The following is a 26735-nucleotide window of genomic DNA, read 5'->3' as shown; positions in this document are numbered from 1 at the left end:
GACATATATATTTATAAGACACATTAAATATAAAGACACATTTAATATAAAGATAAACTATATAAAAGTTTGGTTTGGTATCCGCTGTTACGCCAGTAAGAGACTGTGAAAGAAAATTATTGCTGGACTGTGTAAATTTGAATAGTCGAAGGTCTCAATACAATTTATTTAGACTATGCAATTACGTATGATTAAACAAAGCTTTGCTGATCAGTCATTAACGAAGGAGGTGCTATCCACACAGATCGTTCGTAAGAGTGATAGAGACCTATCACACATGCACTGCCTTATATAAACTTTAGATCAAATGGCATTCTATAAGGTCAATCAATCAATGTAGCAAACTCTGTGATTGGCTAACTCAACTTAGTGACAGCTTGAAACAATACATCTCCATACCAAGTGTCCCAAAGTTCTTTGATGTGGCATCTCTCTCCAGGGCAGTAGATAATAAAGCCCTAGGAGTTGGCCAGCCAAATGGTCAACTGCCCTTTGTGTGGTCTTCTTCAAACAATACTTTTAATTAACACAAACAATGAAACAGGACACAGTCCTTCTCTTGCCGAAGTTCAGAGCCACTGCCTTATTGACCCCTTACACTGACCAGAGGACAGAAGGCCATATAAGATGCTTCACCCATCCACCAGGGCAAGCTGCCCACAGAGCCATCAGCACCTCACATTCCTTTGAACTCAACTTAATTATCTTCCCTTCCTGTCTCTTACCAATGAACATAGAAGCTTATAGATTTCATACACATACATCTATGCATATGACCAACATTTCTACCACAGAAGCCACTCCACACATGGAGTATTTGGTCATGTGACTAAGCATGAGCAAGATCAAACTCATCAGAATCAGAAATCAGAATCAGAAATTGATTTATTTGCCATGAATGTTTACACAGACATGGAATTTGCTTTGGCAGGGAGGTGCATACAATAAACATATAGGAATCTCAAATTTAAATGTGGTCTAACTATCTACATATATCGCATTGTGCAAATTCCATAGCAACAGCACCCCATAGCAACAGTCTTGTGGTCTGGCTTGACTCTGCATATCAGCAGGACTCCAGAATGCCAAAGCAGGCGTCCTTCGGACAGTTACAAGAACTAGTGATGGTGCAAGTGCTTCAGCAGAACAGCATCAAGACACTCTCAGGTCTCCACCATGTCTGCTGGAGCTCTTGCACCATCACTAGTTCTGCTGGAGCTCTTGCACCATCACTAGTTCTGCTGGAGCACTTGCACCATCACTAGTTCTGCTGGAGCACTTGCACCATCACTAGTTCTGCTGGAGCTCTTGCACCATCAATAGTTCTGCTGGAGCTCTTGCACCATCACTAGTTCTGCTGGAGCACTTACACCATCACTAGTTCTGCTGGAGCACTTGCACCATCACTAGTTCTGCTGGAGCTCTTGCACCATCACTAGTTCTGCTGGAGCACTTGCACCATCACTAGTTCTGCTGCAGTGTGACGTCACAGCTACTCTGTATCTGTCCTGAATAATCATCAACTATGGAACTAACCTCCAATTTAGTCACTTTAACTTCCCACAGCTCATGCCAGCACACGGGTCTCATGTGAAATTAAAATAGCAGCATCAGCCTGGGAAGGACATAGCCTGTTTCTAGATGGGCTGGTCTCTTCTTAGTCATGTTATAACTCTCCTCCTCCTCAGGTGCCCAACCTGTTTGCGGTGGACGAGAAGCAGGAGATCTGTGAGCGAATGCGCGTGCTGGACCGCCAGCGGGAGCGAGACAAGCAGACGGATGGCAGCCCGCTGGCGCTGTTCAACATGTTCCTGGAGCGCTGCCGCTCTCAGCTGCACGTGGTGCTGGCCATGAGCCCCATCGGAGACACCTTCAGAAGCCGCCTGAGGCGCTTCCCTGCTCTCATCAACTGCTGCACCATCGACTGGTTTCAGGTCTCAGCCTCCTTCTCTTAACAGCCAGAGGTGCTCTCCTTTCCAAAAGAATTGAGCCATGGCCCATAGAAAATTGTATGTAAAATGTATTGTAAATTATAGGCGAATCACAAGTGATTCTTTCCTCCATCCAGTACATCCTCACATTACTTTTTCACAGGTTATGCATATTTAAACACTTCAAAAGAGTTTTAGTTTTACTGACATTTGGAGAATGTAGACAGGGCTGCTGTTTAGTGTGTGCAGAGTTGTAGAAGGTGTAGGTGAAGATGTCCTGCGTCCTGCAGAGCTGGCCGGAGGACGCGCTGCAGGCTGTGGCCTCCCGCTTCCTGGAGGACGTGGAGATGACGGACGAGTCTCGGGAGGGGTGCATCAACATGTGCAAGAGCTTCCACACCTCCACCATCACGCTGTCGGAACGCTTCCTGTCGGAGCTGCAGCGCCACAACTACGTCACGCCCACGTCCTACCTGGAGCTCATCTCCACCTTCAGGACCCTGCTGGAGAACAAGAGAGCGTATGGCAGCTTCCACCTTCTCTCCTCTCCATACCTCTTCCACCTTCTCTCCTCTCTACACCTGTTCCACCTTCTCTCCTCTCTATACCTCTTCCACCGTCTCTCCTCTCTATACCTCTTCCACCTTCTCTCCTCTCTACACCTGTTCCACCTTCTCTCCTCTCTATACCTCTTCCACCTTCTCTCCTCTCTACACCTGTTCCACCTTCTCTCCTCTCTATACCTCTTCCACCTTCTCTCCTGTCTACACCTCTTCCACCTTCTCTCCTCTCTATACCTCTTTCACCTTCTCTCAACTTCTCTCCTCTCTACACCTGTTCCACCTTCTTTCCTCTCTACACCTCTTTCACCTTCTCTCAACTTCTCTCCTCTCTACACCTCGTTCACCTTCTCTGCAATACCAGTTTACAAGAGTTTGAATCATGCCTGTATTCTTCATGATTATGATTGATAAGGATTGTAAGGCTTCAACTTTCACCAGGAAATCTTTGATAAGATGATCCACCAACTACACACAGTCCTTTTAAACATTCATCCTCCCTACTAATCTCATTCCATCCACATGGCTTCACACCCCTACCTCTCTGCCCCCTCCTCCCTCCCCAGCGAGGTGATCAAGCTGAAGCAGCGCTACGAGGTCGGTCTGGAGAAGCTGGAGTCGGCTGCATCCCAGGTGGCCAGCATGCAGGTGGAGCTGGAGGCCCTGCAGCCAGAACTGCGTGTGGCCAGCAAGCAGGTGGACGAGATGATGCTGGTGATCCAGCACGAGTCTGTGGACGTGGCCGAGACAGAGAAGGTGGTGAAGGTGGATGAGGCGGTGGCTAACCAGCAGGCCATGGCAGCCAAGGCCATCAAGGACGAGTGTGACGCTGACCTGGCCATTGCCATGCCCATCCTGGAGTCAGCCCTGTCAGCCCTGGACACCCTGACCAACCAGGTAGGGAGCCACACCAGCATCTCAGTCCATAGCCTGGCCTAGCATATGCCTCATCACACTGTTGGTATTCAGATAGAAATGCCTCTCACTGACAGTTATTTCATCATAAAGACAAAAAAACATAACAGACCTTTAAAAGATGTACTGATGTATATGATTGCATTTCAATCCAAAATGCCCCCCCCCCCCCCCCCCCCCCCCCCCAATACAACCCTCTACAATGCGAGTAAATCACTTGCACATGCGACCACATTTCACGCTTGGTGACTAAAAATGATCTTTAATTAGCCAATGGGTAGTTAATTGTTCGATTTCACTCGCCTGTGACTGAGTTAGAGGCAAATAATACATTGAGCGCAGATTTCAATGACGCACTGTCGCTTGACTGCCAGTTAACATGATTGGCTGCTATGACAACAGACGTACAATTAGTTATTTTGCTGCTGCTCAACAATGAAAACGGAGATTGCCAAAGTAACGGAAAGTCGCTAGATTTGACGCTCGTCGCTAGATTTTGTGTCGCTAGGGAAGGTAAAACGCTACACTGCCTCTGTCGCTTTGTCTCACAAAAAGATTGACTTGATTTTTACGGCACTTGTAACGCACAGAAATGATGTAAAAAAGCTAGCTACAATTCCAGTCTGAGCAGAAAATGCTTAATACTTTTTAAGCATTTAAGCAATAAGTTTTGTTATCAAGAACATTTTAGATTACTGTTCCTTGTTCAGATTATTATTGCTCTGCTAATCAGCTCTGCCAACTGCGAAAGGGCCTTCAATGACCAAAACAGAATAAAGTCAGATGTCCATAGCAGTCTCACATCCTCACGCCTTTCAGACCTGATCCTTATTTCAACAGAAGGCTCATTTCAGGGCTCAGATCAGGCTTATTTCAACAGAAGCTTAGCAGTAGGCCTAACCATTGTCGGCACTATAGAGGTGGCTGAAGTCAAGTCGAAAGAGAAAGCCATTTGCAAAAAAAAATATGATTAAATCCATATGCAACATAAAGAATAATTCAGACAGATAATGTACTCGCATTGTTCATGCATTTCATGTAAAAAGTCTGGCGAGTAAAATAAAAACTGTACTAGCCAATGGCGACTCAAGCTTCATTGTGTCCGTAGAGGGTTGGCCCTAATAGTTCCTTAATGTCAGGTTTAAGTGTGCCCATTTTCTTCCTTCTGTCCCTCCGTCCAGGACATCACAGTGGTGAAGTCCATGAAGAGCCCTCCCCCGGCTGTGAAGCTGGTGATGGAGACCATCTGCATCCTGAAGGGGCTGAAGCCTGACAGAGTTCCAGACCCCTCTGGCTCCGGCAAGAAGGTGGAGGACTTCTGGGGTCCTGCCAAGAAGCTGCTGGGAGACATGAAGTTCCTCCAGAGCCTTCACGAGTATGATAAGGATAACATCCCAGCCAACCTCATCGCCATCATCCGGCAGAAATACATCACCAACCCAGACTTTGTCCCAGAGAAGATCCGCACAGCATCCACCGCCGCCGAGGGGCTGTGTAAGTGGGTCCGCGCCATGGAGTCTTACGACAAGTACGTTCACACAGTCCTGCTCATAGAAATAATAATAATTCCGGCAAGATTTGGGGGTCTAAGATTGGGATTCAAGCAATACCTAGGAAGAGTTTGCATGAATCATATGTACAGTGACTTGACTCCTGCTGTCCTCTGCAGGGTGGCCAAGGTGGTGGCCCCAAAGAAGGAGAAGCTGGCCCAGGCTGAGGGAGAGCTGAAAGTGGCTATGGACAGCCTGCGCAAAAAACAGGCGGCCCTCAAGGAGGTCCAGGACAAACTGGCCAAGCTGCAGTCCACCCTGGAGACCAACAAGAGCAAGAAAGCCAGCCTGGAGAACCAGGTCAGGGAGGGGCGGAACCGGGGAGGGCCGGCCCCGGGGAGGGGCGGAGCTGGGGAGGGGCCCTGTGGTTCTGAACATCTAACTAGGTTATTCTACTACTTAGCTTGCACACCTTTACAGCATTAACAGAAAATTTGGGTTGCTGTTGAATTGCTTTGCATTGTTCAGACAGCTGAAGCTGAGCTCTTTGCTCTTCCATTTAGGGCTGTGAACTTTCTCTGTTCCAAGTCTGGATTTTAAAGATATATGCTGTTTATTTGGTGTCAACAGGTTCACTTTGAAGAGTTTCATTCTTAAAGTCACAAATAATGTTTTTCGGTAGCCGTACCCGTTTCAGATGGCAGATCGCTCTGATATGTCTAACTCAGGAAGCAGCACTGACTAATCACCACAAGTCTTCACCGGCAATTTCTGAGTATATTGTTTTAAAATAGCACGATTACAAATTCTGCCTCTGGCCAAACCTATATTAGTCTGCTCCTCCCCCCTCGTCTCTGTGCTATTTGTTTACAGTCTCTGTAGGCTTTGACGTTTTTTTTTCAGTTCCTGTAACTTTGTAGAAAATGCTTATTTTCTACCTCTCCGTCCCAGATCTCTTCCCTTCATGTCTTCTCCATGTCTCCCTCATGCATCCATCCCAGCTTGTCTGATGTGCTGCTGTTGAAGGAGGAGAACATCAGGGTTCTCTTTCCTCTACCTCTCTATACCACGCTAAACTCCTCAGACAACTTCACAACTGTCCCATTTGGTTGTTTTTCATCCGGGAAAGTTCAGTTGATTGAGTGTGTGTTGATAAGGATTTCTATCTACCTCCATCACCTGGGATAACCCATAGAAGCTTGATGATGCTTTTATGTGGGTGTTCAAAGACTTGTTGTAGGCCCATGAAAAAGTTGACTTGTGTAGTCTGTTCTGAAAGAAACCCTTTCTTTCATAGGAAAAAGGGTAGAAAGGTTTTGTTTATTTTTCCCTCCTACTTCCCCCTACTCTCCTGGAAGGTACAGCTCTCTGGTTTGTTAGTCATATGTTTGTTCCTGCAGGTGGAGATGTGCAGCAGGAAGCTGGAGAGAGCGGAGCAGCTGATTGGCGGCCTGGGCGGGGAGAAGACTCGCTGGAGCGAGACGGCCTTCAACCTAGGAGAGCTCTACAAGAACCTGACCGGAAACATCCTTATCTCAGCTGCCATCGTGGCCTACCTGGGGGCCTTCACCTCCAGCTATAGACAGGTACTTACTGGGGCATGGATCTGAAGAGTGTAATAGGCTGGTCAAGAGAGATGTAGCCTTAATTGTATTTTTGTTGCATGTTCTTGCAGCATTAACTAAGCATCAAACTATAGGGGAATTACAGGATATATAGGAACATCAATGCATGAGCACATATGTATGTATTGAACATGCATATGAATGTATTTCTCTTGAGTGTATGTGTGCCTATGCACATGCTTATGTGGGTCTGTCAGAAGACGTCACCATCACTGAGATTGAGTCCTTTGATGTGACAAATAAGTGAGGATGCTTGCTATTCTGAATATTTAAACTAGTTTGATTTTCTGTTGCTCAAAGGAAGCCCACATTAAATTCTGCCTCTCTGAATGATGCACTCAGTTCCCCTTACTGCTCTATTTTCAACAACAAATAAGGCCTGTTGATGAAATATAGATGACACTGATCAAAACCCAGTTACAGTTGTGGGAAAAAAAAAAAAAAAAGAATTATTCTAATGTTCCCAATCACTATCTGCAATGATACCTGCAGTGCTGAGGGTGTGCATACCACCTGTGTGTGCGTACTTGTGACTGTGTACTTGTGTAGGGCAGTGTGTGTAACCTGTGTGTGTGTACTTGTGTAGGGCAGTGTGTGTAACCTGTGTGTGTGTACTTGTGTAGGGCAGTGTGTGTAACCTGTGTGTGTGTACTTGTGTCGGGCAGTGTGTATAAGCTGTGTGTGTGTACTTGTGTAGGGCAGTGTGTGTAACCTGTGTGTGTGTACTTGTGTAGGGCAGTGTGTATAAGCTGTGTGTGTGTACTTGTGTAGGGCAGTGTGTATAAGCTGTGTGTGTGTACTTGTGTAGGGCAGTGTGTGTAACCTGTGTGTGTATGTCCAGAGCCAGACCCAGGAGTGGATGGCTCTGTGTAAGAGCAGAGATATCCCCTGCTCCAGCAACATGTCCCTGATGAGCTCCCTGGGAGACCCTGTGAAGATCCGCTCCTGGACAATCGCTGGGCTGCCGTCAGACACCTTCTCCATAGACAATGGCATCATCATCTCGTAAGCACCCTAACCCTACAGCCACAGACGCCATTCACACTTAAACCGCTTGAAGCACTGTGAGACAGGCTGGGTGTTGATCCAGCGATCAAGCACATCCTACCTTTTGGGATTTCTTGTCAAAAGTGGATTTTCCAGATGTGAGTAAACTAGTATCGCATACTGCACCAGTAGGAACAGTTCCAGTCCGAAACATTCTTAGAAATTGGGTCTTTTCTCTAAGTGGATGAATAAACGTATTAAATACTATCAACACCATCTGACAAAGCAGGACCAAGACCCTTCTATTCTAACATGACATGAATAAGCTTTTGGTGCATGTGGACATTTTCAGATATGTATACATGCAAATGCATTTACCTTATGTTGCACTTCACATCTGTCTTCACTGTACATCATGTTATATATTATATATACTTTTACGTAAGAAGTGAATGTGTGCTTAAACCTGAGAGCCGACCAGACCTCATCTTCCTCCTGGAACTGTTTGTATATGTGCTGTAACTTTGTGTGTGTACTGTAACTGTGTGTGTATGTCTGTGTGTGTACTGTAACTGTGTGTGCATGTATATCTGCTGTAACTGTGTGTGTCTGTGTTTGTGATGTAACTGTGTGTGCTGGAACTGTGTGTGTGCTGTTACTGTGTGTGTGCTGTAACTGTGTGTGTGCTGTAACTGTGTGTGTGTGTGTGTGCTGTAACTGTGTGTGTGCTGTAACTGTGTGTGTGTGTGTGCTGGAACTGTGTGTGTGCTGTAACTGTGTGTGTGTGTGTGCTGGAACTGTGTGTGTGCAGCAACGCCAGAAGGTGGCCCCTCATGATTGACCCCCAGGGCCAGGCCAACAGGTGGGTGAAGAACATGGAGAAGGCCAACAGCCTGCACATCATCAAACTGAGCGACGCTGACTTTGTTCGTACTCTTGAGAACTGCATTCAGTTTGGCAATCCTGGTAAGAGTGTGTGTGTGTGTGTCTGTGTGCGCGTTTGTGTGTGGGTGCGCGTGGCTGCTTGTGTGTGTGTGAGTGTGGTTTCCCCATGGAACAGCTGACCCTCCTCAGCCCTGTTGAATAGCATCTGGGGAGAGCTGACCCGCTGTGGTAGCATTACCCCTGGTCTACTGAAGAGGGCGCCCTTCACCACCAGGACAGTCCTGTGATGTAGCTGGTGAACATGGCTTTCTGCGCTACTGTATTTTCTGTGTGCATTTTGTTATAAGGAAAAGTGCTTGAGGAACACATATAAGCAGTAAAGCCTATCCTCTCATGCCCACATGTGTACCCCAAGGACTAGGGATGAAACTACACTCCACATCAGATCAAACTCATAATAAGTCAAGTATGTTTGAAGAAAAAACTTATCTGTGCATGGACAGAATTCTCTCAGATAGCATGGTGGGTTGTTGGTGTTTCTGTCTTTGTTCAATTCCCTCCCCCTGGATACAAAGTTGGAGTGCAGTGAAGTAGAACCACCGTCCCTCAGTCCCTCCCTGCTGACGTACAGACTTGACCATTTGTCCTCTGTATCCATCCACTGTGTAGCTGCTTCACACAAACCCTCCTTTTAGTTAATCTAAATCCTCTCAACATCCAAAGCCACCGCCTTCCTTTTTCCTGACAAAACACAATGCCTCTCGTTTTGGCAGTGGACTGCAGGAGAAAGAGAGATTGAATGAAAGGAAGAGAACTATAGTGAGAGTATAAAGACATGACAACTACAGGCCAAACTGAATTGTGTAATATCACTGATGTTTACAATACACCAAGGACAGTGTTTCAGCAAGCAGTGTGTCCTTGCAGGGACCAAACCTCTCTTGAGAGAGGCAGAGAGAGAGAGAGGGAGAGGGGGTGATAGAGAGGGGGAGATAAAGAGAAGAGAGAGAGAGGGAGAGAGATTGAGAGGCAGATGATATAGAGGGAGAGATAGAGAGAGGAGACAGAGTGCTGTGCTGTGCCACATACCTCTGTGTGTTGTAGTCTTTGCCAGGTTTTCAAAAGTTTTTATCCTTTAACGCTCTATCAAAGCCATACTTCACCTCTGTCGAAGCAAACTCCATTGAATCCTAAGAAAATTGTCAATAAAATACAAGACAGCCATACAGGCCAGTGATCCTCCAGACTTAAGAGGTGATATTCTTACGGGCCAGCATGCATAAAGGTTGATCTGAGTCACTTGAAGGTCTCTGACAGTGAGAGCTGTGTCACGCGGCCCAGCATCTAAGCTGGGTTTACATTGTGTCAAATATTTTAATCCTGCACAATGCACCTTGAGAAACACTTTGGCATTCTAACATTTTTTAATCCTGTAATCGCCCTATGATTGGATACTGCACACTGAAATCTTAATGCATTGCGATCATGGTCTGATGCTCTGATGTGGTGTATTAATGATAACCCTCACTGTGTCAAACAGATGTAGTCTAGAATAGAATTGAAGCCTTTACTTTATTGTATAATCCGTCTGATGAAATGCCCACAGCACATTTTAGCACAGCTCAGCACAACTCAGCACAGCTCAGGAAGGCATCCTGCTTTGAACCCCAAGGATCCCCATCAGTCCACCACCACTCCCCTAGGAGTCAACTGAAGAATCAGTCATTTGTTCCAACTTTTTAATGAGATTAGGGGTGTCCTTAATCTCAGCCGAGGACACACTATATATCTGAGGCTCAATACCCTGGTTGTGCTGTGACCCAGTGCTGTGATGTGTGATCATGTGATGATGTTGTTGTCTTGCCGCCCAGTGCTATGTGTTCTGATGTGAGGCTGTCTTTCCCGGTGGTGTGTGTGATGTTCTGATGTGATGCTGTCTTGCCCAGTGCTGCTAGAGAACATCGGGGAGGATCTAGACCCCATCCTGGAGCCGCTGCTGCTGAAGCAGACCTTCAAGCAGGGTGGCAGCATCTGCATCCGGCTGGGAGATTCCACCATCGAGTACTCCCCCGACTTCCGCTTCTACATCACCACCAAGCTGAGGAACCCCCACTACCTGCCAGAGACCTCCGTCAAGGTGAGGACTGCCCCAGCCTCCCTCCCCCAGCATCCCTTCCCCTGCCTCCCTTCACCAGACCCCCTCCCCCATGTAATTCTGCATTATTTCGACTTGTCACTCATTTTCATAGTGAACACATGGCTGCCCATCTATCTGCGTCACTAAGCGTGACCGCAGCGCTGGAGTAGTCGTCCGTAGCTACACATCTGTCTATAGCAGGTGTGAGCCGTCCTAATGAGCTCCCCCTCCCCAGCTTACAGCCTACATATGTGGGGCTCTGACAGCGTGGGAGACGTATTACTGGCTGTGCTAACTCAAACTAACATGCACACTGTTAAGGAGCCGGGTCCCTCATATCACTCCTGCAAGGGCTACAGGTCGAGTTAGGGTTGGCCTAGTGTGTTCTTAGGTGTTAGGTGTGTTCTTAGAATGATGAATCCCAATATTTAGTAAGTTGAAACCCTGTGAGCCGTTGCTCCTATTTAGCATAGGTAAACGCCCCGTTAATTCCCATAAAAGGGCATGATATGGCAGGGCCGTGTGCACACTCAGAGAAATGTAAAAACGATGTGGTAAAGACAGTGGAGGCCTCGACAAAAGACGGAAAAACTCAATAATAATTCTGAAGTGGAGGTACAGCAGCAAGAAGTTAGCGATAAACGACACATCATATTTAATAGCGTCAGCTGTGGATACAAAGCAGTAAATAAAACTGATGCATGGAATGCAATTACTCATGCAGTGAACGCTGTATCTGAAGAAGTGCGCAGAACTGATGAAGTGAAAAAATAAATGGTTTAACTTGAATCTGAATTCTTAAGCAAAAAAAACTAGAAATCAGTTGACTGTTACAAATATCCACGAGGACTGCACTTGGTAGCCTAAAGCGTTCCAACAGGTAGCCCACTCGTCACTCTCTGTAAATAAATTGGTATGGTCTAGGAAGATGTGTTCCCTCCTTAGGGAACGCTCTGCAACATTTTGCAGCAGCAATAAATATGCCATTGTGTGGTGTAGTCCTAGTGTGCGGAATAAGCCAACTTTGGGCCTATAAATACAGTGAATAGTCACGTATTTGATGGCAAAGTTCCCTGTTAAACTAATTGATTTGAATTGAAGGCAAAGCAAGGCTAGTTTACAGTTTTTTACAATCGCTCTGACAAGCTTTTCAATACATCTAACAAGTTTCCTTGTTACTTGTTACTCTTAATGCACCAACACACCTACCACAGACAATTGGCAAAACTGTTAATTTCATGCTCAAAATCACACACTGTAAACTAAACTCAAACACTCATTTTCATAACACAAAAATACACTAACCAAAACCAAAACATTAACACACGTTCGCTTTCAACATAGCACAATATCACTAACATCAGCTGAAATTACAGAAACTGCATTATATCATACAGTAGATGTGTCAGGTCTCACAGTATATAGATCATAACCCATAGATTGTGTTGCAATGCAGTTTTTTTTAAGCCTCTTTACATGTTTGTTTTGTTGGGTTCAGTAAATGCATGCATTTTGTTTCTTTTGTTACAGAAATTCAGAACAAAAAATGAATGACCCATCTCATAGTAGTTTTATACAATGTATGGTTACTGTGTTGAAAAAAAGAAGAAAGAAACATAATTGCTGCAGGAAAGGCTTTAGTTGCAACAGGACATTACTGCAAGAAATATGCAATATAGCTTCCATTTACATATTCCATCAGTTACCCTAGCTCTGACCCTTCTCTGAGCACCACCACACATTCTAAATCCTCTCCCTCTCCCTTGCCCCACTCCTCTCCCTTGTCCTGGTACTTGTATTCCTCTCCCTTGCCCTTGTCCCACTCTTCTCCCTTGTCCTGGTACTTGTCCTCCTCTCCCTTGCCCTTGTCCCACTCTTCTCCCTTGTCTTGGTACTTGTCTTCCTCTCCCTCATGCAGGCATTACATATTCTTTCTTTCTTCGTGTTTCTCTGTATTGTTCTTTTTCCACATAAGATTAGCCCAAAGAGGTCCTCTTACTGTATATACCTTATGGTCATGCGATTGAAAGAACCTCAAAACCTGAGTGTTTCCTAGTTGGGAATCAGCTGTGATTTACAGTATTTGCATAACTTCAACCAGCTGTTTCTCAGTAGCAATGGAATACAATACAGGGGATATGTTTGTGTCTCAATTTACAATATGAACAGCTGTTCACCCTGGCTTTAGCGAATAAGTTAGGTTTTGAACATGATGTTATCTGTTCCGACATAAAGTGTGAAAGCATTGGTAAATTGGGCAGTAAAAATCAATTGTTTTGGTCTTGGTTGAGCTTGTGTGTAAAAGAAGTTCAAATTCACGAACGCTTGAAAATGTGTTCCTACGCAGCAGAAGTTTTTTAGCTGTGCTCCCCGGGAAGAGTTGTCTTAAGTTGAAAGCGCGTCCTCGTGCTCCTGAATTGCATACATACACGCCCCGACAGCTCCTTATAAAGGCACGCAACAGCAGTGACGTGTGCAGTCAGAATCGACACAATTAGGAAAGCAACAGGAACGTTATGTCCAAGCGAAAAGCAACCGGTGCATCGGTGTAACATACCAGTAAGATGAGCAGTGGAATTGTTCTCCACTGGATCCAACAGTGTGCTCACTAAGCAAGGTTAATTATTATAAGTATTTAACTCCGAGGATGTCAGTTGTGGCAAGCCGTTTTATCATTTAACCAATGAATTCTTGATATCCAGAAAGTTCTCCTGAAAGAGACAGTGTGATTGGGCCAGAGCTTTCTCCTGAAAGAGACAGTGCGATTGGGCCAGAGCTTTCTCCTGAAAGAGACAGTGTGATTGGGACAGATTTTTCTCCTGAAAGAGGCAGTGTGGTTGGGCCAGAGCTTTCTCCTGAAGAGGCAGTGTGATTGGGCCAGACCTTCCTCCTGAAAGAGGCAGTGTGATTGGGCCAGACCTTCCTCCTGAAAGAGGCAGTGTGATTGGGCCAGAGTTCTGCAGGAGTGAGGGATTTTTCACTTTAAAAGAGTTACAGCACTAGAACCAGGGTGCGTTTACCCCCCAACACACATTGCTCAATAAACGCTCCATTTAAACACAGCATCCCATCATAAAACACCCGATTGAATACTGGTGCACTTGGAAGAAGGAAAAAAATATAGCATTTTCCAGAAAAGGCACATTAACCGTAATTGCATTACGTAGGAAAAAGGCATTACCGAAGATTTCTCTCTCTTTCTCAAAACCCCCCCCTACACACACACAACCTTGGAACCCTACAGTTGAAACTCCCCCCCCCACACACACACACACAAACTCTTACATATGCAGGCAGAACACGCACACCTCAGAGTCCTGTTTCCTCTGGGCTGCAGGTGACGCTGCTGAACTTCATGATTACGCCCAAGGGCATGCAGGACCAGCTGCTGGGCATCGTGGTGGCCCGGGAGAGACCCGACCTTGAGGAGGAGAAGCAGGCCCTCATTCTGCAGGGGGCCCACAACAAGAGGTTAGGGTTACCCCCCACTGGGTAACACACTGGTTAACACTGCTCACTGGTTAACACACTGGTTAATACACTGGTTAACACTGCTCACTGGTTAGCACACTGGTTAACACTGCTCACTGGTTAACATACTGGTTTATACACTGGTTAACACTGCTCACTGGTTAACACACTGCTCACTGGTTAACACACTGGTTAATACACTGGTTAATACTGCTCACTGATTAACATACTGGTTAATACACTGGTTAACACTGCTCACTGGTTAACACACTGCTCACTGGTTAACACACTGGTTAATACACTGGTTAATACTGCTCACTGGTTAAAAACACTGGTTAATACACTGGTTAACACTGCTCTTGTTAACTCTAGGGTCTCTGATAAGGTTCCTGTACTTACTGTAAGTCACTCTGGATAAGAGCGTCTGCTGAATGACTGCATGTAAATGTAATGTAGATTCACACATCAGGGGACAGAGGCTGCAGGTCATGGTAGTGTTTCCACATTCTTCCTGTTCTGGTGACCTCTGCCCTCCCCAGGCAGCTGAAAGAGATCGAGGACAAGATCCTGGAGGTGCTCTCCTCGTCCGAGGGCAACATCCTGGAGGACGAGACAGCCGTCAAGATCCTGTCCTCCTCCAAGGTCCTGGCCAATGAGATCTCAGAGAAGCAGGCCATTGCCGAGGCGACGGAGGTGAAGATTGACGAGACGCGTATGGGCTACACGCCCATTGCTGAGCACTCGGCCATCCTCTTCTTCTCCATCGCCAACCTGGCCAACATTGAGCCCATGTACCAGTATTCCCTCACCTGGTTCATCAACCTCTTCATCTGCTCCATCGACAACTCAGACAAGAGTGACGTGCTGGAAAAGAGGTCAGCTTCTTTCTGTGAACTTGAACAACAAAAATTAATGCATTGTAGTCAGTTATTTATATTGCTAATTCATTGAGAATCTAAAATCTAATAAAGATAACAATCCACAACATTTAAGGGTAAATAAGGAGTAGTAACTTAATGAGCAAACCTGCTAAACATGCACCTATCTGCTCAGCTGTAATGGAGTTGTATCCAGCTTACTTCATCTGCTTGTTGATGTGTTGCTGTCTACCTGGGGGGTATTCCAGAAAGCGGCTTCAACAAACTGCGAACCTAAACCTGAACTCTGGGTTGATTTACTCTAAAATTGGAGACCCAGACTTTTTCAATCCATACATTGAACATTTAACCACACTGTTAATACAGGTGAAATAGTGGTGCACTTAGCATGTTAAATCTTATATTTAACATAAAAACATATTACAACCACTTAAGGCATATTTTGCTTAAGCCTATAAGCTTGTGATTGTAGCCTCCAAAGTGACTAAAGAGCCTTTAGTCACTTTGGTTTTAAACATATTTGACACGATACAAAATAAATATCAGTTGGTGCCTATTTCAACTTGTAGTAGCAGTAACCCCCAACAGAATGCTTTTCATCACAAGATGATGATTATTAAGATGATGAAGAGATGTTGACTGCTGCCGTAGAAATGTATGCAGAGATGCCTATGTGTGGTAGCTACTGGTCTCCCCATGTACATTTAATGGCAGGTGAATTCTGCATAAGGAACTGTTGAATTTAATGTAATCTCGTGTATTCCCAGTTACCAGTAAAGGAGTTACAAACTGCATCTCATAAAGCAAGCGCCAAAAACTGACCAAGAGATGGTGTACTTAGGGCAGAAGAATAAAGGCTGATCTTGAAATTGATTTGCTGGAACACCAGTTACAGGAGGGTGCATGATCACAGGGGAATGATGTTAATTGTAGGAACAATAGCATATATAATTGGTGGTTTTGTAATCCTCTCCCGACGTATAACTAAGGCAGCGGTTCCCAAACTTTTTAGGCCACGCCCCCTTCTAAATCCAGTGTGGGTTCACGCACCCCCACACCTGTAAAAAAAAGTAAAGCAACAGAGCCTATTTATAGCCGCATTCAAATCGGACCAATGAGATAAACAGTTTGCTAGCGTCGCGCATGGAGTTTGTTTACAAGATTTAGTCCGCTGTTAAATTTTGCAGTGTAAACTCAAACCGAACGAAGGAGCAACTGCAACATTTTCTCATTTAAATCCCTGAATTGGAACAAAGCAAACAAACTACAGGTGTGAAAACGCCCTGAAACATTGCAACAAAGTTTCTATACATTTCAGTTACACAAGGCAATTTTTTTTATCTTTTAAAGAGCAATAAGGAGGGCGAGGACACACACACAGGCTCTGAGGCAGATTGCAGTTGTATTGAAGATGACGTCAGAGGGCAATACGGATCCGTATCGGACCGACGAGGAGGGCAATACGTGGCTGGCATGACTACCCATTAGCCAATCAGAACACTCGTACTGTCGTTGCCATATAATAATTAATATTTATTATTACACCATTAGACCACCATTAAATTTTTCCTCCCAGGGGTGCGCACCACACTTTGGGAATCCCTGAACTAAGGGAATTAAATTTAGTTTGAGATCGGTCGGCCAAACAAGGAAAGGACACCCCATGACTGCCAACTGTATCAGGCTCAGAAAGTGGGAGGGGATAGGTAGAAGCAGAGTTTGTTATGGAAAACCTGCTAGCGTGCAGGTTAGGTTCACAGTCAGTCACCATGGACACTGACCAAAAGTTTGCATTACCTCTCTTTCTGGAATAGAAAACCCAGTTAGCCTCTTTTCAAGGTTACCCAACTCAGGGTTTTCACTAAACCCGCTTTCTGGAATACTCCCCTGGTGTGTTAGATTAAATTCTGTCAAGTTAGGGGGTCCTGTGCCCCAGGGCAGAGGGAAAGATGGACACCTGTTGACTGACACTGATCAAAAAACACTCAGACTAAACAGACCGTGGGTCATTGCTCTCTCTGTAGTCGAGTGTGTGTGCTGTGTCCCACTCTTCTCCCCACAGGCTTTGGTTGTGATACCACAGAAAAATTAAAGGGGTGATTGACTGGGTTTTTGGGGTATTTCACACTGTTCCTTAATGTCTACGAATAGGGTATGTAACATTGGTTGGGCTGAAAATGGCCTGGGTGCTGTTCTATGTCCCCTGATGCTTCCAGTGAATTTGTCCCGGGAAAAAACGCTAGGTTTTCTCCTTTTGTGGTATGCTCATGAATATATAGATGAGCCGCTCGCTGATTGGTTGGTCTACAACGAGTGAAGCTGCGGAGCAAAGATGCAACACGGCCAAACAGCACTCACTGAAACATCGAAGGTGGAGACTTGAAATAAAAACGTACAAATAAATAAATTGTGTCTACACAACACTGTTTTCAACAGATTGACTAGATATCATTTGAAATGATTATGTTAGTTGTTTCCACTTCTGTTCTATTGGAAAAACATGCATCTTGAATTGTAAATGTACATGACAACACGGGTTATTTATTTGAATGAAACACAGTCAGGAACATGAAATAACCATTGCCAGTAAACTAAATCATCAAACTAGATACAGGCAGGATACGTTAGCATTGCTAATAACTGTTAGCGACAACATCATACTACAGCTTGCGGCTGTGATGAACATGGGTCGGAACAGCACCTCTTTTTAGCAACAGCTTCATAGCAAATCCTGCTTTACATTGTCCCAGGTTTTCAAAACTGTCCTCGATGAAATGGTTGAATCAAATGTGTAATTGAGGGTCGAACTGCACAGGGATCTTCTCATAGACAAACATCACAACCTCCCGAGTGTTTGGTTCCTTGGAAAGACTCTGAAAAAAGACACTGCATTTACCACCGTAGTCCATTTTCAATATGTTGAAAACGTATTAACTTTCTCATTCGTAATCCCTGTGGAACAGAGCAGCTAGCTAAAAAAGTGTCGGAGATCTACGCGACCTCCGTTTGTTCCTGGATCAGAAAACCAGACGGCGGGTAATGTTGGGGCGTGACAAAGTTGATGCTGCAACTTGTGATGTCACAAGTTGGACAGTTTCACAAGCTAGCGTTTGGTACACTTGCACTTAGCGATTTATTTTGTTTAATTGTAACTTGCTTAACTACATGCTCATATGGTTCTTCCCTTTGGCACTTATTTTTTGGTTGTTCACAATGTGTGCTTCTTTTTTTGGCTACCCGCAATGCTTTGGGGCTATCTAGTTGTTAATATCAGTGACCTATGCACTTTGTAAATCTCTCTCTTGGAAGTCGCTTTGGATAAAAGCGTCTACTAAATGTGTAATGTAGCGTTTGCGGGTTGCCTTTCCAAAATAGTAGTGAGCAGTGAAATGTTGATAGGAAAGAGGTTTCAATGGACTTTGAGGTTCACTGTATGTTTATTTTACACACCAAACTGTCATTTGTCATGACTGAATTTAAATTTTTCAACTATGACAAGGTCAAATCAGTTTTGTAGTTCACTTCACAAAATTGGCTGTTTAGCATACATATTTTCACCTATAGTGACGGTTTGATGTTATAGTCCAGTATATTGATAATTATATATAGGTATATTTATAAATGATAAAAAAAATACTTATGGTGTATCTGGCCTAGTCCTGTTCAAATACATGAGACATATAGATATTACACATATGCTTTAATATTTAGCTGTCGATAAATGTTATACTCTGAATCTTAATGTAGTAACCCCTTCTGGTGATTTACTGGGTTGGTTAATATTTGCAACAAAAAAGCTTGTGAGAAAGAATGATAAAGAATATGTATATATCAACTATCATACTTTACAGAAATGTAAGAAGGGATACACTTTCTGAATCTTGTGTGTTTACTTCCAGGCTGCAGATTCTGAGAGACCACTTCACCTACTCACTGTACGTCAACGTGTGTCGCTCGCTGTTTGAGAAAGACAAGCTACTCTTCTCCTTCTGTCTCACCGTCAACCTGCAGATGCACGTCAAGCTAGTAAGCTATCTATTGCCCTGGCATACACACACGCCTGTCTCTACACACACCTGTCTCTACACACACTACTACCACTACACACACCTGTCTCGACACACACTACTACCACTACACACGCCTGTCTCGACACACACTACTACCACTACACACACCTGTCTCTACACACACATTACTGGCTTTAGAGTACTACTACTTCTACACACATTACTGGTAGAGATGCACGATATTGAATTTTAGCCGATATTTACAAGCTCATTTTGGCCGATTCCGATACCGATATATACACCTCTGCCTTTTAATTATTGAAAAGTTTCTCCTGTACTAGAATTAATCTGTTATTATGATGGGGTACTTGCTGTAGATACGGGACATTAAAAACTTGATTTGTATCATTTTAGAAATAGACATTCACTCATGAAAACTATTGAAATGATTTGAAATATGGCAGATTTATTTATATTTTCACTTCACAAATTTCATACTTGAACAGTGTCCTTAAAACTGTGTTGTTGACAATGACACATTCTTGACACATATGCACAGAAATGCAGCTGTAATTCTGTAAACTTAAAATGTATTGCATCACTGACACTTTACATACTCTAAATAGCCATTTTGTCATCATCCTTTGATACTGTGAAGTCCTGCCACACAGCCGACATGTTAAATCATGTTGTTGGCGCTCATAGTAACTTCTAAAACTGATTGCTCCAATCCTTGATTCTGATCATGGCTATATCGCGTTCCATGCCATTGTTAAATCCAGCATAACCTTTCAAGTTGTCCTCATAACATAACATTCCATATTACTGCGCATTAGCCTGGCTGCCAGCCCAACTTCTCCCCGCCCACAACAAAATTTGTTCGGGAAGTTGGGTCTGGAGGGTCTCGTATTGGGGACAACTACAGAAAACCAGAATCGGGACGGACCAATGAAATTGCCAGGGCGGGCTTTATACGATGATGAACAGATGATCAACAGTAACGTAATCAACAACGTCACGAAAGAGCGCTTGGGTTGAATTCGTTTTCAACAAACAACATATTACGTTGCTCTGATTGGTTGTAGGTCTATCCAATTGAGCGAAGAGGCATTTGTTTTACGAGTTCGGTTGAAACACGCCCCGTAGTCACAGCCCAACGGAGAGTTTTCAGACTCATATTCTGACTAGAATTATGAGTATGACAACGTCAGGCTAACTGCACATCGAATATTTCAAATAAAAAAGACGTTACAAAGTTACGGTAGCAAGCAACCTAGTCGAAAAGAGAATGGCAACATTTGTTGTGAATTTTGATTTGCTTGGTGGGCTGACGTTTAACGAGTGGTGGGAACAGAATGGAGGAGAAAGACTTAAAAAAGACCAGGCATGCAGAGAAGAAAGAGGCTAAAATCGAAGCGTTAGGCAAGGAATGAAGCCGGCACTATAAAGACGATATGGGCCTTCCACTGTTTTCAATCTGTTGCATGGCAACGATTTATGTAGGAACTATACATTGTAGTGGCGGAAAAATGACGGTTTATTATTAAACTATTTTGTTTCTTAAATTTGATTGTCTTTATTTATGAAACCAACCATATAAAATATTTGTAGCAACAGTTTTAGAAAAGCAAAAAGGCCCGTAAGTCCGTGTTTTGTGCTGATTTTAGGCTTTACAGTACTACTTCTAAACACATTACTGGCTTTACAGTACTACTACTTCTGCACACAGTACTGGCTTTACAGTACTACTACTACTGCACACAGTACTGGCTTTACAGTACTACTACTACTGCACACAGTACTGGCTTTACAGTACTACTACAGCACACATTACTGGCTTAACAGTACTACTACTGCTGCACACATTACTGGCTTTACAGTACTACTACTGCACACACTACTGGCTTTACAGTACTACTACTACTGCAAACAGTACTGGCTTTACAGTACTGCTACTGCACACACTACTGGCTTTACAGTACTACTACTTCTGCACACAGTACTGGCTTTACAGTACTACTACACACCACCCGCGGGATCTTAAAAACTCAAAAATTCTGAAGGCCTGAATTTAAGGCCTTAAAACGTCTTAAAAATTGATTCCGATTTTCATCTGAGGTCTTAAATTGAATTTAGTCAGGTCTAAAAAAGGTTTTACCCTTGTTAATTTCCAGAAACGCTGGCCGAAAGTTATTACAAAGTAGCAAAAATTGAGTCATTGAGTCATAGCCTACAAAGCGGAGCTCTAGAGTCTTTGCTACAAACAAAACCAGCAGAACGGTGCCCTCAGAACGTTGGTGTTGTAGTTCTTTCTGGGGCATATTGGTGTTGGTGTGTACGCAGTGATAAAACTACAAATCCTGTGATAAATGCAATACCTGCCCCCAAAATACGTCTTCGTATTTGTGAAAGTTCGGCTACATGTGGAAAATGGGAAAGTGTACTTTCAACAAGACATGGCTAGATCACAGAGATTTCAGCTGTTGGTTACAAGCGGTACCCAGCTCCAGGTACGAGGCTCGCTGCAAACTTTGCCCCCAAAATATTCAATTTGGTTACTAATGATATTGTTTTATCTGTAAATTAGATGTATGCTTTTTCAATGACTGAATTCATTGAAAAGTTTTTTTCCGAATTTCTTTGATTTTAATTAGTGCTGTCAGTTAAACTCGTTATTAACGGCGTTAACGCACACCCAAATTAACGGCGTCAATTTTTTTATCGCGCGATTAACGCTCTTTTTGACCTAGCAAACTTTGTAGTTCGTTTCACATTCTATTGCAACAACACTGACGTTAGAAAAACTACAATACCACACCGGATCTAGCTAAACCGGAAACAAAACAACAGGCACGCCACACACACTTGTTTGGGCTTGCGAGCTGGCTAAAGAGTCGTAGCAGAACTCGTTTACGGATATTAGACATTCTCTGGTAGTAGGCTAACGTTACGTTTTGAGTTGATTGCCAGCGCCAGACGCCGAAATGGATGCCAATAAGATTCTGAATGGAAAGTTTACTTTTAAAAGGTTGCCAAATGGTTCCATTGACAAAACCAAAGTGATTAGTGTGTTCTGTCGTTGTGAACTGAGCTATCGTCGCAGCACGTCGTGGAGTCTAAAATACAATTTTGATGGCCAAGCACACAGCTGATGCGAATTCTCCACCCGCTCGTCAAAGCCAGGCGATTGCAATGTTGTTTTCAATTTTAAAAAAACGAAGCACGAAGCAATCCGAACCACTTTTCCATGTCGATAAGAGCATTAAAATTTGAAAAAATAATGGATGAAAAAGAAATCAAGGGACATTTAGAATAGATAAAAATGTGTGATTAATTGAGATTAATCGCGAGTTAACTATGACATTAATGCGATTAATCGCGATTAAATATTTTAATCGTTTGACAGCTCAAATTTTTGGGGGTAATGCATTATGTAGGTCTTAAATTTAAATCTTTATGGTCTTAAAGGTCACACGATATGCTGTTTTTGGATGCTTTTATATAGGCCTTAGTGGTCCCCTAATACTGTAACTGAAGTCTCTTTCCCGAAATTCAGCCTTGGTGTAATAATTACAGCCACTACGAGCAGTCCCACAATTAGCTTTTCTCAAGACGCGCTGTGTCTGTAGCTTTAAATGCTAATGAGGAGGAGAGAGGCGGCACCATGCGCTAATGTTTACAATGTCTCGTAGCACCGTTGCTGTAAGATGCCTCGAATTTTCCCAATTCTCATCTGATCACCCTGGTTTGCAGAGGTGCACACTCATAATAATTTAATGAGGGGGAAAGGCAGATATTGCGCGCACCATAACAACAGAAGAATGGTTATCCAAATAACAAAGAAGTGTACAACACTCGTGTTACAGCATGTGTATTCACACACATACTTGATGCTATCTACCTTTACATTACCGACAGTAAATCAGCTGTTAGCTGCAGAGCTAATGTTACAGCCACATTCTAAGGGTAGCAAGCTCGGTAACCATATACAGTAAAGCAACTAAATGATATAGCTTTAGTTAACTTACTTGTCCAAGGTTTGTAGCTGGACCAAGGACAGTTAGTACTGATCCAGAATTGTATTTCAGCAAGGCCAGCTTTGTATTAGCTCAAGTTAAGGAAACAGTTGTGGCTGAAATGTTTGGTGCAGACATACTAAACTTTGGGAAGTTGTGTCGGCCCATTTCCAGAGAAAATACACTGGGTCTTCAGAGGCTCGGATGAAGGAACTGTAAAAATACTTTTGTTTTCCTTTGTACATCCAAACTGAGCAAATGTAATGCTTTGTTCGTTGGCAAGCCATGATGTCTCTCAAGGATAAAAACACTTGCACGGTCATAGCTCAGTTTCTTATGGGCGGGCAAAGCATAGAGAGGGGAGGTAACCTTCCTCCTTGTGACGTCACAAGGAGTAGATTTTCAAACCGATCGTTTGAGCTTTCATTTTCTCAAAGGCGGAGAAGAATACCCAGGGCTTGGTTTACACCTATCGAAATTTCTAGCCACTGGGGGACCAAAGGCAGCCTAGGGGAACTCATATTTATGTTAAATAACCTCGTAAAGTGAAGTTTTCATGTAATGTGACCTTTAAAATGTCTTAAAAAGGTCTTAAATGTGACTTGCTGAAACCTGCAAGAACCCTGACACACACTACTGGCTTTACAGTACTACTACTACACACACTACTGTACCCCTTCCCTCCCATAGTTAGTAGTTCAGAAACTATATTCATATTGAAGTTTGCCTCACCTGTAAATCCTCACACAGTACAGACAAAGTGGCTGTTGATGACCAGATAAAGCATGTCCCCCCTCCCTCAGGTAGACAAGAGCCAGTGGCGTTTCCTGTTGACCGGGGGGGTGGGCCTGGACAACCCCCACTCCAACCCCTGCACCTGGCTGCCCAAGAAGGCCTGGGATGAGATGTGTCGTCTCAGCCAGATGGAGGCCTTCAAGAACCTGCGCAAGGACATGGCTCGCCTCAAATACAAGTGGAAAGAGGTGTACGATAGTCCGGTGGGTGGTTGAGTGTAGGGCTGAACGATTAATTGCATTTGCGATAATATCGCGATGTGACAAAACAAGATTTTGTGATCGCAAAGGCTGCGATTGACTTTGGCCACTTGACACGCGAGAGTAACGCAGTTTGCAGACGAAGGATCAACTTTGCACGTTACACTTTACCTTGACCTGTACGATGGCCTCAGGCTCGACAGAACCTGACACTACAGACACTCAATAGTATCAACTATTGTGCAAAACCTGCCTGGCTAAGGTTGCTACCTCACGGGGCAACACCACCAACCTAATTCGGCCCTAAAAAAACATCACAAAGCCATGTACGATGCACAGCTAAAATGCTGAACACCAGTGTGTCAAATAAGCCAAATAAAACCCAACAGGATCACTGATCGAAATGTTTCAAAGCCTAACTTCTTATTCATGTACGAAATTACTCAAGCAGTAACAGCGTTCATCACGAAAGATATGATGCCCCTCAGTCACACATACAGTAGGATCACTATGGCTGTCAATGCCATACTGTTTCTCTTAGGCTACTGACTGGATCATAAATGTTCAGACAGTGTTTCTTTTTCTTTAACGATTGAACCTTTAGATACACGAGTTCGAGATATTTCCGACGGTCCCCACAGCCCAAGTTTTTTTTCTCCAAAACGATACCTAGCTACCTTTAGTTAAGAAAGTGCAACGCACATGTTTTTAGCCTACGTTTAGCTTTGATTTACCAAAATATTTTCGAAGAGGTACAGCATTATGTTTTCCTTAATTTTTCTGAACTTTGTGTGTTATGTTGCTGACTGGAGATCAGTAATATATATCTATATTTTCCTACGGGAATTATTCATTTTTCCTGGATTATCCCTCACTTTCCCCCTCCACAGTTCCCCAAGAAACAAGCATACCATCATGCGTCTGTCCCTAACCCATCCTCTCTTCCTTCTCTCTCCTCTCTCTCCCCCTTCCTCTCCCTCCCTCGGCGCATCACAGATTGGCTCTCTTATCGCTTAATTACATTGCTTTATCTCACTACAGGTCAATAAAGAAATACCCCCCCCCCCTCCTCCTAAAAACGGATGTGATGCCAGGGCGCCTCCATTATCTCCCAGGATAACCTGATTACACCCCGCCGCCAGCCAGTCCCCCGCAGACCGCTTGCGCGCTGATGAATGGAAACGCATGCCAAGTTTCCTTCGTTAAGGAGGATATTAAAGGAAGGCAGGAATTTAGTCATCCGTATAGCCGTTGGTAGATGGAGTCTCCCGTTGTTTGAACGTGAAAGGGCCCGAGGCGGATGCGTCAACAGGGATGTTACTGGGGCTCCGCTTGTGCTTCCCAGCGGGTACAGATGGTTGAGGAGTCTTACTGGGGTTGATGTGTATTACATGAGCCAGAGAAAAGGAGGTGTGCATCTCATGAGATGAGATGTGGAAGAGGCTGGAAAAAAAATATTTAGGAACAACAATGAAATCCGTTCCCAGTTGAGGTTGATGTGCATGATTGTTAAAGAGGGGAAAGTGAAAAGGAGGTCTGTTTCAAGTTTCTAGGGTATTTTGTAACAAGTACAGGTACACTGGAATCCTGTGGCCCTGCTCCTCTTGACAATCCCTAGTGTTTTATCTAAACCTCTAATAAATAATATAACCTACAAAAAATAGTGTAACTCCTAACCTGAGCTACTATATTTGAACATTGTGTATCCTGCAGACCCCACACCACAGCCCTTTCCCAGATGAGTGGCAGACCAACCTTGGACAGTTCCAGAAGATGTTGGTGATCCGCTGTCTCAGACCAGACAAGGTAGAGGAAAAAGTCAGGCAGTGGTGACAGTGGGCAGGTCATTGGGGAGGGCAGGGAAAAAATCAAATTGATAAGGTGGGATGTTCCGACCAATTAAATTAATAGGGTGGGATGTTCCCAATACATTAAAGGCATGGGGGGAGACAACCGTAAGTGCAGGATGATCACAATTGAACAAATATCCATATGTATATTTATATGAAAAAGTAAAAGGACATATTTCTAGAAAAAAAAAAAAAAAACATTTAATAAATGATTAAAATAAATGATGGAAAGTGCTCCAATGGTGGATAATGAAATAACTATCCTAAAGTGCTAGGTTAAGTGTTAGGGTTGTCCTGCTGGTCACCCATCATTATCCTCCCCTCTGTCCCAAGATCGTCCCCATGGTCCAGGAGTTTGTGGCGGGCAGCCTTGGCCGTCCCTTCATCGAGGCTCCGCCCTTCAACCTGGGCCAGGCGTTTGGGGACAGCCACTGCTGCGCCCCTCTCATCTTCATCCTCTCCCCCGGCTCAGACCCCATGGCCGCCCTGCTCAAGTTTGGGGACGAGCAGGTGCTGAGCTACTGCATCTCAAATTCACACCTAAATATACTTTTAGCACATCCATCTTAAATGTAGTTCATCATTACTTTGATTATTTTTTTTGCTGCATACAATGAAAAGTGAAACGTACTTGCCCATCACGGTTTGGTTAATACTTGAACCTGTGTGTGTGCGGTTTGGTGTGTGTGGGTGGGTTGGTGTGTATGTATGTGCTTGTGTGTGTTGGTTTGGTGTGTGTGTGGGGGTTTTGGTGTGTCCTTGACTTCCCCAGGGCTTCAGTGGCAGCAGGCTGACGTCTCTGTCTCTGGGCCAGGGCCAGGGCCCCATCGCCATGAGTATGATCCAGACCGCAGTGAAGGAGGGCAGCTGGGTGGTGCTGCAGAACTGCCACCTGGCCACCTCCTGGATGTCCACTCTGGAGAGGGTCTGCGAGGTATGCTTCATGTTTTCATCAGTTGTAGATACAGTCAACTTCCTCAACACA

General features: G+C 44.1%; 1 protein-coding gene across 1 annotated transcript in view; it reads left to right on the top strand.

Annotated features, from left to right (window-relative positions):
* Positions 1-26735, top strand: part of dnah7 (dynein, axonemal, heavy chain 7) — an 83572-nt gene that overhangs the window by 42235 nt on the left and 14602 nt on the right. Inside the window, exons 39-54 of the mRNA XM_047047282.1 lie at positions 1689-1934; positions 2222-2451; positions 3058-3388; positions 4588-4934; positions 5076-5256; positions 6297-6482; positions 7363-7526; positions 8320-8474; positions 10340-10530; positions 13868-14001; positions 14541-14876; positions 18779-18905; positions 23709-23903; positions 25614-25706; positions 26084-26260; positions 26523-26684. Of these exons, the coding sequence (XP_046903238.1) occupies positions 1689-1934; positions 2222-2451; positions 3058-3388; positions 4588-4934; positions 5076-5256; positions 6297-6482; positions 7363-7526; positions 8320-8474; positions 10340-10530; positions 13868-14001; positions 14541-14876; positions 18779-18905; positions 23709-23903; positions 25614-25706; positions 26084-26260; positions 26523-26684 (3255 nt within the window). The remainder of the gene's footprint in view (positions 1-1688; positions 1935-2221; positions 2452-3057; positions 3389-4587; positions 4935-5075; positions 5257-6296; positions 6483-7362; positions 7527-8319; positions 8475-10339; positions 10531-13867; positions 14002-14540; positions 14877-18778; positions 18906-23708; positions 23904-25613; positions 25707-26083; positions 26261-26522; positions 26685-26735) is intronic.

The sequence above is a fragment of the Hypomesus transpacificus genome, chromosome 23 (genome assembly GCF_021917145.1).
Source record: "Hypomesus transpacificus isolate Combined female chromosome 23, fHypTra1, whole genome shotgun sequence".
Classification (NCBI taxonomy): domain Eukaryota; kingdom Metazoa; phylum Chordata; class Actinopteri; order Osmeriformes; family Osmeridae; genus Hypomesus; species Hypomesus transpacificus.
The sequence above is the reverse complement of the archived record's forward strand: the minus strand, read 5'-3'. Positions and strand labels throughout refer to the sequence as shown.